At 36.1% G+C, this 11,675-nt stretch overlaps 1 protein-coding gene across 1 annotated transcript; it reads right to left on the minus strand.

Moving 5' to 3' along the window:
• Positions 1-4,006: 4,006 nt before the first annotated feature.
• On the minus strand, positions 4,007-10,616 carry LOC139733934 (uncharacterized). Its single transcript, XM_071644747.1, has 7 exons — positions 10,505-10,616; positions 8,647-8,875; positions 8,118-8,245; positions 7,376-7,526; positions 6,329-6,996; positions 4,793-5,021; positions 4,007-4,191 (listed from the first exon to the last, which is right to left on the minus strand). Exons 2-7 carry the CDS (start codon positions 8,861-8,863, stop codon positions 4,007-4,009), a joined length of 1,578 nt encoding a protein of 525 aa, XP_071500848.1. The 5' UTR covers positions 8,864-8,875; positions 10,505-10,616.
• Positions 10,617-11,675: the final 1,059 nt, after the last annotated feature.

The following is an 11,675-nucleotide window of genomic DNA, read 5'->3' on the forward strand; positions in this document are numbered from 1 at the left end:
ACCTTCGTTCAAAAAGCAGACTTACTATTCCAAAAAACAAAATTTAATGGAGGATGAACGTTTGCATAATTATACAGTTCTTCTATATGCTGTATATACAGTATACAACTACCCAAGAATTTATGACAAATCACTATAACATCGATAAATTTAAGTCTGCTTTCAAAATGCATCTTTTCACAATGTAACCGAACATTAAACTCGGTACCAGTGCCTTTGACATGGTACCATCTACATGTGTATTATAATAGTCTTCCTTTGTTTGAGCGCACATGGACATTATCCATCTATGTGAAACGCGCTATACGGCGTTGTTAATTATTTTTATAGGTCCTACAGCTGTAATAATATGTCGCTCAGAGAATGAATTTTTATCGTATGGAAGAACCTATAGATCGCGATATACAAATAAAAGGTCAATATAAATGACTCAGTACGTGTGGTACCTGTCACCTCTTTCTTTCCCTTCTGTGTCTTCTCTGTGTAGGCTACCGTAAGTCTATTATGGAGATGGACCCAAGGCCCGAAGAGGGAAGGTGTGATCCAATGGGGATATTTTCCCTCCCATACGAGGGAGCTTTTGCATTTTTAGATTTGAAATTCATTAATCTATGCACCTTTTTGGGGAGTATCTGGAAAGTATTCTATCAAAAATGTAGAAAAATTGATATTCAAAGACATTGTCAATTTAGTCACCTCCCGTCCCGCGTGTACTTATTCACTATTAAGTTTATTAAGATGGACCGAGTAGGGGAGGGTATGGGACGGAACCCCCCCCCCCCCCCTTCCCTCCCATGCACCCACACACACATACACTGACGCATAAACACACGATGAATTATGCTTTTGCATTTTCGTAGGTTTGAAATGCAACGATTTCATGCACATTTTTATAGGGGAATAGTTGGAAAATTATGATAAATATACATATACATGTACATCACATATATACATATATATACATATGATTATATAAATGTACATGTATATAATAATAGCATATAAATACATATATATACATATGATTATATAAATGTACATGTATATAATAATAGCATATAAATACATATATATATATGTATATATATATATATATATATATATATATATATATATAGATATACACACATAGGGAACAAATAATTGATGTTTTGAATGCAAGGTTTCCAAGTTAATGGTTAATCTAATGAATTAAGAAAGACTATCAAGGTTTTCACAGGGTTTTTACTAAGGAGCACTAAAAACAAGAAGATAAACTGTTACATCTCTTTCAGTTCATAAATGAACGAAACATACAGTCTATCTAAGCCTTTTCTCTTAAAGGACAAGTTCACCTTCATAAACATAAGGATTGAGAGAATGTAGCAATATTAGTAGAACACATCATTGAAAGTTTGAGGAAAATCGGACAATCCGTTCAAAAGTTATGAATTTTTGAAGTTTTTGTGCAGTAACCGCTGGATGAGAAGACTACTGCAGTATGTGAATAACTTAGATGTCACATGCGTACAACAATATAAGGAAAATATAAAGAGAATTTCACAAAATTTCATCTTTTGAAAAAAGTACACATTCCCCCGACTCGTTACCGACAAATGTTATGGGTAATATTATTCCCCCTGCCTTTAGAAAGAGGCAAGTCAAGTGCTCTACTATTATGCGAAAAAAGTGAAAATATGTTGAATTTTCTTTACATTTTCTTTATACTGTTGTACGCATATGACTCACAAGCTGTAGTAGTCTCCTCATCCAGCGGTTCCAACACAAAAATTTTAAAATTTCATAATTTTTGCATCGATTGTCCAATTTTCCTCAAACTTTCACTGATGTGTTCTACTAATATTGTTGCATTCTCTCAATCCTTATGTCTATGAAGGTGAACTTGTCCTTTAAATTGTTCACTTACTTTTCATTTCTATTTCCAAAACAAGTAACAAAACGAAAAAGTTAAAGTTAACGAAGAATGCAACACGAAAAGTAACAAATGAATAATCAGCCAACTCAAATGACATGTTGTTCTCCTAGATTACGTTCCCTTGAATGCAAGAGCAGCATCATGGTATAAAAGCACACCATTCTTTTCTCCATTTCTGTGAATTCCTACCTTACTATTATTACATGCATCACAAAGTATACATTTGAAGCTGAAGGGCTGCTGTGACAGATTGGCAGTAGATGAATAACTTTAACCTTATCAATCACGAACACTATATCCCAGTACAGCATTAACATCTCATACAAAAGGCTGATGTTAATGCACATACAGTACTGTACATTACATTTCTTTATACTCTGTCAGCTGAAAAAGTAATGGGAAGACTACCTCAGATTTATGTAAGTAGAACTTTGAGCAGAATTTGGCCGAGGATTGAATGATACAATTACAGTTCTGAGAGAAGCAATGCATACAGTACAATTTATCCTATTGATGCATATATACTGTATATACGTGACAAGCCTGTATATCAATATCTTTTATTAAAATACAGCTGTACATACATACAATTTAATTGTATAAGTAATACACTGTAATCACCTGCACATGAATTCCAAAGTCATCAAAGTCTCCATATACGACACTCAGGGGTCTCTCTACTTGAGTAAGCTCAACTGATCTATAGAATAGTAACAATTCTTTCTTTTTTCACTTCCTTGATAAGTTGTACAATAACTCTGTGTTTCTAATTTCAATGGCATAAGCATAAAAATACTGATCCCTTATTTACCGTCTCTAAGGCAAGAAAATCTCTTTGATGTCTAATTTTACATCGATATGAACTAATCAAGGTAAAGCAAATTCTTTAATATACAAATAAAGCTCTCTTTCTTTAAGTCCCTTTCACACATGTCTCAAAGTAAGTACCATTATCTCTGGATTCACAAATACCTTCAGCAATCCAGAGTTATGCAACTATAGATTCCTAATATATACATGTACATTCCATGTACTCAAAATGCTTATGGGGAAGGTTATGTTAAGAGTGATATTTTATGCACACTTCGTGGGTGTCAAAAATGACACATGAAATCTGATTAAAAATAAGGCAAGCTGGCAAATAAACAAACCACCAAAAAGTAGCCACTCCTCACAGCCTTATACAGACTCATATTACAAAAGAGCAACTCTCAATATGGCAAGTTTTTGCACCTTCTTCTGTCTTCATGCAAAGGGTAAAAAGTACAAACTCTCACAGATTACTGTCTGGCTCTAGTCATAATTTGAATGTCTATGTAAATACTTGCCACACAGGACCTCATCATGCAAGATAATAATTCAACTTTTTATTGTGCAAAACCTTTTGTTATCAGATACAGTCCTTTTGGGGCACCCCTGGATCCACCATAGCAAACTTGAAACTACAGTCATCAATGTACTAACTCACAGTATTAACTTAGCTCTATCACTTCTGGTTTTAGAGAAATTTTGTTAATTGGAGGGTTTGGTCCCCCTTTGGGCCCCCAGTGGAGCATGGTGCCCATTTGAACAAATTAAGATACTATCCTCCTAGGGATGCTACCTGCCAAGTTTGGTGAAAATCCATGAAGGGGTTTTTAAGAAAAATATGAAAATGTACAATTTAGGCCCCCATTTGGACTCTCCCCCACCCCAAAAAGAAAGAAAGAAAGAAAGAAAGAAAAACAAAAACAGAAACAAAACAAAACTAATGATTACATAAAGAATTTGTCCTTGAATACACTATTCATGTCTAAGTAATAATTGAATGATGTAATATATATATACATGTACATATATATATAGTTTAACCATCAAACTCCCCCTTTCCTGTGTTATTTCCCTTCCTACAGCATCATTATAGATGACATGTATACTGTGACATGCGCTTTATAAAAATGGTTCATTATTAATCTATTATCATTATCACAGTAACAAGACATACTGTGCTTTGTCATCAAATAACCTCCACACATGCAATCTACTGCACCTAGAATGAAGACATCAGTTAAACAAATAAACACATACAGCAGTGGCAGCCTTTTGAACATTTCACATGGGTGGCTCCATCTTTGGATGACCTCTCAGCCGTGACATTTGTTGCCCTAATTTCCGCTTACAAACCAGGCCTTTCATCTGTTTGTTTCTCATCGTCTTACGGAGGTCCATCAATTTCTGGCTCATGATCTGCTTCACCTTAAAGTGAGAAGCTCCTGGGTACCGTTTCTGAACAGCACCTAAAAGAAACAACATCATTTTCTTTTTAAACTTCATGTACTTGCCATTTTGTTGAATGAATGTACCATGAAAATAATCATAGGGCATGATGCTAATATATATCAATAACAGTAATACGATGATCATGATAACTGGCTTTTAAGAATTCAAGCAAAAGATTCAAACAAAAATTTGGGGATGGAGATGATGATGAGTAAAGAAATTACTTCAGGATGTCTCAGTGGATATCAGTGTTGGAAGCCGATGATGAGAGGTCACGCTACACACATTGCTTGATGCAACAATAGCGCATTGTCCCATTTACCACATCAAGGCTATGTAAAGGAGCATTTTACTCAGCAAATTACAAGGCAGAAAAAATAAAGAATTAGAAATAAACATACTGCTACATGTGATCATAAATGAAAGAATATAATTTTCACTTTTGTCAATAACATGACATTATCTGACATATCTTAATGTTAAAATCAATTTCCTTCGACTTTCTGAAAGGTCAAAATGAGCAGTGATTAAATAGTGTACAGAGTTTGAGAGCTAATCCTGTCAGTCAGTGTTAGAAACATAATTTAGGTCCCAAAAATTAAAGTACATTCAACTTACCAATGATGCCATGAACTTTTGCTTGGTCCAGTGCAGGCCGGGCGATAGCATTCTCACTGCCTTTACCTGTGGCTTTGAACCCTGTTACAGAGCAGGTGGCAAGTTCTCGGGAATTGAAGACCAATGTCATTAAGCTGCGTGTGTACTGACTGAAGTTCCTGGACCGCTGTGCCATTCTCAAAAATTTCTTGGACACCTTGACGCCACTACCTGCAGCCAGCTCTACTTGCTGAAAAAAGAAAAGAAAGTCAATTTCCTGTCACTTCAGTACTTACAAACCTGCTAACCATCATTAACAATGTAAAATCTTGCAAACCTGCTTTATTTATAACATTCAAAAAAAAAAAACCTGATAGGAATCAAATTCGGGAAAAAATGGTGCGTTCATTATTGCAAAACCAGAACTATTCGCGGCATGAAATCCTCATGAATTGGAGCCGATGGTCTTTTTTTGCGATATGAAATTTTTCAATTGCCACTGGCATTTAATGCATTTTCTTGCAAAATTCATGAAATTTTCATGCATGCACAATTTGCTAGTTTTACAGTGTTCACAGGTTTACACATGAATGTAGACACAATGTCTGCCTTTGAATTGGTATCACGATTGACAAATATTACATTTAGTCAAAAAAAAAAAGAGTAGGACACTTATTTTCAATATGATAAAGGGTAATCAGGTAGCCACTTATAAAGCAAGAATCAGGAAAAAGTCTAGTATAATGGGCATTAATGATCTATGTACTGAGAATGATATGTTAACATATTTCATTCTAAAGTGGCAAAATACTTTTCATACTTTTTGTTTAAAAACTGTACAGAAAAATACAACAGAATAAGTCATAGAAAAGCATGACATGTATGTCTGAATTCTTGAGAATATTTATTTTAATACAATATACAAGTAATTCATTTTTTCTTTTCCTTTACAGTCTTCTTGTTGTACAAGGAACATAAATTTGAAGACATGATTCTTATTGTCCTGACAAGTTTATTTTTTTTATTTTTTTTTCTTTCATGGCTGCTAACCTGAAAATGGTTTGTTGATAATAATTTTAGTTGAGACTGATCATTTGTTTGCATAGTTTATTTTATCTCGGGACTTTGATGAAAAATAGCTCAAGCCGATCAAGCCATCCTGAATAAATGTTCTATTCAATCAATAAATAATGAATAGATATACTCAAGGAGTTTTCAAAAGCATCTGGGAATGATAAACCAGTAATTACCTAGTGCATTTGTAAATAACTTAGTGAAGACAAAACAAATTCAAAACTTCAAAACCATTTGAAGTCATATGTAAAGTGATTACAAACATTTTTACCAAAACATTTATTAGCATTGAGCTTCTATGACATGTTTAGAGTAGAAACAAATTAAAAAGCCAGCAATTTGACAATATTGTATATGATAGAATCCTGACTACCACAGACTTGGCAAAATGATTCACCTGCAACACTAAACCTTGCCTTCATTTCAAAATGTCAATGCACATTAATTTGATATCAAATGAGATAGCATAACAAGTCTTCTTACCTTGTCTCCTTCATCATCAAGCACTACCTCATCTATGCACTGACTTGATGATTTCTGTGCCTCAGCCACTCGGTGATGAGTGGGACGATGACTTGATGTGGCTACATTTGACTGACCCTGCTGTACCTCCCGGACGTTCCTGAGGCGTTCCACAATGCCATCAGCTATATAATTTGCCTGCCACGTAGGTGCTCTGATCTGTCTCTGCATTGCCCCAGGATGCTGTTTCTGACGAACAGAACACTGATCTGGAGATGCAGGTGGTGGGATCTGGGAGCTAGTGGGGTAACCTGGCACCCTTGTGTCTATGGAGGAACCCGTTGGGTGTGTGTTGTTAGAAGATAGCACAGGTCTAGCTGAGGGTTGCTTGGGCTCAGCCAATGACTGCACCCTGATGATATATGGGCTGTCTGTCTCCACAGGGGACGTGGCTGGCAGTGGCTGCTGCCTTGGTGACTGCTGACTAGGAATGCTCATCCTTGATGCTTGTCTGACACTAGGCTGCCTCATTACAGTTTGTGGGTTGCTCACTCTGCCAGGAAGTTTTGTTGTCTCTTGTAGGTGAAGACCCTCACTGAGAGCATTCCCTGCTGAGCCTAACTCTGTGATCAGCTTCTCATTGATATTAACTATTGTTGTCTCTAGGATATTCTTTAAATCAGTCACATCTGGACAGAGGAAAAGAAAAATGTAAGATCACTTGAAGAAACAAAACAATAATTTGAAAGCTAGGTTACTGGCATGAAGATTGTAAACAATTGAGGTTTAAAAGCATGTATGCCATGATCTTTTAATTATAAAATATGATATAAGAAACATGTAAGCAGCGCAACTTATTACCGAGGCTCTGGTTTTTCTACCACTTGAGCAAGATATATCTTTGATTTCCAGACAGTCTACAGTCTTCATTCAAGTTCATGGGTAACTAATGTCACATAATGATTTTAACTGATGAATAGTGATTACATATACACTATACATAAAATCCAAGGTAATTCTTGAGACTTGTATTAACTTATTATACCAGGGTAATTTCTTCTGACTTACTGACTGATTTGGCAAGTTTCTCTTTAAGCACCCTGTTCTCTCGTCCAAGTTTGTGGTTTTCTTCCAACAGAGTTAACATCTCCTTTTCAATCTCCCACGAGGGCGGCCTTGAAGGTGCTGGGATGCTTCTTCTGCTTTGACTCATAATCACCTGTTACAAGGTTATCAAGTTCAAGGGTTACATATACTATGTTATAAATTAAAATATGAATCATATAATGTATTACATGGCCTGCAAACACACACTACGAAACAACATGTAAATATTGTGTAAATAAGCAATTTATTATGAGATACTCACGCACACATATACAGTAATAATGGATTATGTTACAGTGTGTCACGGTTGTACAAGGGAGACTGGAACATGGAGTAATACAGTAAATGAAATGATTCTAAGTAAAAGTGAGACTTCAGTTCCAGTGTCCAATAATTATTTGGTTGTGACAAACCAAAGATCATAACATATTGGCATTTTTTTTGACAATCACATCACACAACACATTATCTGGTTGCATGTATCACACAATCACACATAAAGATGGATAAAAGGATGGTACTCATAATCAAACAGACCATCTGAAAACCTGGCTTAACAGTGACTAAGAATGCTTATTTAGTTGAAGAGTATATCCCATATCATATTTCTAAATCATTACATGTACCGGCTTACATGAATGTCATTTCAAATCTTTCATATGTTGTGGTTTTTTTTATTGCTTTTTTATATTTTTCAGCTCACCTTGTCATCATCATCTATTGTGTAGATGATTCTTTCATTCTGTTGCCTTTCATATGGCTGGGATCCTTCAGGTTGCTGGTGGCCGCTCATCATGTGCACCATCTCCTGCTCAACCAATGCTTTCTCACCTGCAGGGAGTAAAACATAATTCTTCTAATCATATATCAGCATACTCAGTTCATACATTAATTAGTGTTACTGCATCTTGCAGAATTATAAACAAGTCTGTTGACCCTGCCACCCTTGAGCTGCAAGTCCATCACTATACCTTAGAGGAGCCAAGACAACATTCTGGATTCTTACATAGTATCTGAGAGTCATTTTGCAATATGCAATTCCATAAAGAAGTCTAAACACAATACAAAATCAAAGTACTAAGCATTGATGCACAACAGCAATCACGGGGAAGATATATGTACTGTTATAGATTCAAAATACATCCCTAAACCTACATTTCTGCCACAACTGAACATACATTGCAAACAGTGAAATATGAGATGCACCTAAGAATGAGAAAATGTTGAAGTACCTGAATACAATATCTTGCATAGCCTATGCATAGTGGCAGTGTTGGGACCACTTCTAAAACGGTATGTTGCCATGGTGATACGACCAATGTCCAGGGCATAGCGATAGTCCTCCTTGATGTCATCTAGTCCAACAATGCTGAATTCTTTGTCAATACTGCCCTCAGTGATCGGTCCTGGCATCCACTGCACAAGGTAAAACATTCTTGGTTGGTGCATTGCACCTGTTTTCTGCAATAGCAAAGAAGTTATATACAATATTGTGTATAAAGCACCATGCCATGCATACAAGAGCTTTAACAAACATAAAAGAAAACAAAACATGGCAATAATATCACATATTGTATATTTCTTTCCACATGCAGGTGCATTTTACTCATTATTTTTTTTTAATTGCTTAGAATTTGAAGAGAAAAAAAAATCTTTTTGTTCTTTTCAAACTATAAATTCCCTCAGCTGTTTAAGTTAAAACATCTAAATTTGAATGATGCTGTCTATTTTATATTGTTTACTGTATATGTTATTGCACTGAAAATATAGAACCTCGTGGATTGTGCTGATATTTCATAATTGTTTTGTAACCAATGATACATACAAGTGTAAGTGATCTGATTGAAGATCTTATGACAATTTCAATTCAATTCAATTTTATTTTGTCTAGTCCTTCAAAACAGCACAGAAATGTTGACACTTTTGCACATACACGTTGCATGATATCAAATTTAATCAAAAGTAAGAAGAAAAGGAAACCATGGTTACAAAAGCAATAAGCTTTTATGTTGAAAGGTCCTATCCAATATGCACAGTCTTGATTTTTTTTACCAACATTAAAAACACATTATGATGAATTATACACACTGAAGCACAATTAGAAGTACAGGACCCCTACAAAAATAACACCAATTAAAAATAGCTATAAATGAAAAAAAAAAAAAAAAGATATTGTACACATGGCACTTGAAATGAGCATTGAAAAGTGCGGTACAGAATTAAGACATGCAGAATTTTAGGACAGGGAAAACAATAATAGGGTGTTGAATGTATTAAAACTATGGACAAACACATGATAAAAGAGGGAAATATGTACGTAGGGATGGTCTCAGGATATAGTCATATGCATGACCATTATGCTGATCTGATATAGATCTCAGTAGGGCCTATACACACGTGTCTAATACATGATGTATAGTACTGTTTCACATGAATATGTTAATATGCCCCATCTGTATAAATTGAAATCTGAATTAATCACTCTTACATCAATTCAATGGAGTGTAAGTGTGACCTAGTATAGGCCTTCCCCATGAGGCATTAATGTAAACATGGTATGTTAGTGAAGTTAAAAAACAAAAGTGGTATAGGCCTATTATACTAGTACGCTGCATAATGCACTCACGACATGACAGCACACTGCCCTCTCCCGGGACCTGTGCACAATAAGATCGTAGCTTGCTGAATACTCACAAGTAAAATTTCCCTTTGTTATGAGACCCACCACTAATGATCGGCAGTCCGTAATAAATCCGGGGTTTGACGATTCTTCCTCTACGCGAGCACATACCGTAAATAATGGGGGGGGGGGGGGGGTATAGACTATAAGACCTACACACGATTGTGACTTGAGTTGATAATAATTTTGCCACTATCCGAGAAACCTTAATTTGAGCAGAATGTCACAACTCTATATATCAGCACGAACAAGTTAAGCTTCCCCTGACATATGACTCCTTTGCAAACACGATCATAGATCTATAATCAAAGCCTCCGGCTTTCGGGAATCACAGCACTGCTTTTATAACCATTGTTAACACGAGTTTTTAATTAACTTCAGCTGCAGGTAACATTTCACAGCCAACTCACCTATACAGATCGATGCTTGCTTGAGTATAGTAGGCCTAATGTACAGGCGACTTCGTAAGCATGAAGAGATAGAAGCACTGTCTAAAATTGATGGTGATGCCTGCACATTCACTTCTTGTCTACATGCAGCCAGCAAGCAATGGTTCGCCCCCGTTCGCATATCCGCTTCTCTTATACGATGGCTAATAGTACCCACGCAAGATCCCATGCATGCTGAGGGCATGAGTCGCATGGGTATTATTTCACCAATACACTTGCAATGGTGAGAGATCTAGCGAACATACTTATGCGGGTCGCGTACGTATTTGTGTATGGTGTGTGTGTAAGATAGTGGTGTGTCAAAGCGATCAAAATCCGTGTATTGTACAAGTCGGGCAACAGACGACCTATACACCTAGTCTGCTGAAGACGTGTGTGTGTGTGTGTGTGCGTAGTTGTTTATATATTTCCGTCTTCAGATAAAATGTACACAATTTGCAATACAATGCATTATAGGCCTGTATGCAATTATAATGAAGGAACGGGGGTTGCCGCGTTCAGTCATATTTACAATTAAAATACAAGTATGACTATTCTTCCGCTCAGGTCCAGTATTTAGCTACACTGTATACACAAAACATGAAAATAGAAAGATACTTATGATCAATATAATAGGACTGGTACAGTGAGAGTCTACAATAACCAGAGAAAAGAAAAGAAGAGCAAGGAAAAGAAAACAAGAGATAATGAACCTAAAAAAAGAAGCATATGATCCCCCTTAAAAAAAAAGGGGGGGGGGCTATAAAACGTTGGGTACTTCGATCATTGTCTCCCCCCCCCCCTTTCAACAGCAATGCTCTATAGATACTCATGCAGGTAATAGCGTGTGTGTGTGTGTGTGTGTGTGTGTGTTTGTGTGTGAATAGATGTGCATTTATGTGCGGATAGCCTGGACGGATAGTAGAAATTAATGCAATACCAAAGTCTACGCTTAAATCCTCTTTTCTTTTCTATCTTTCTATCTTTCATTCCTTTTTCTTTTTTTTGGTAATGGGTGTGCCCTTTTCCCTCTCCTATCTTATCTTAGACAGTCCAACAGCAGGGAATCAGGATGAATAATTAAAGTAAATTATGTCTGCAAACAGCTAAGGTAAGGCTGGGAGTTCGTGTTCATAGGGATATTCTATACAGG

The sequence above is a fragment of the Diadema antillarum genome, unplaced genomic scaffold (genome assembly GCF_040938485.1).
Source record: "Diadema antillarum isolate AM-2024a unplaced genomic scaffold, OU_Dant_1.0 seq00000506_RagTag, whole genome shotgun sequence".
Classification (NCBI taxonomy): Eukaryota; Metazoa; Echinodermata; class Echinoidea; order Diadematoida; family Diadematidae; genus Diadema; species Diadema antillarum.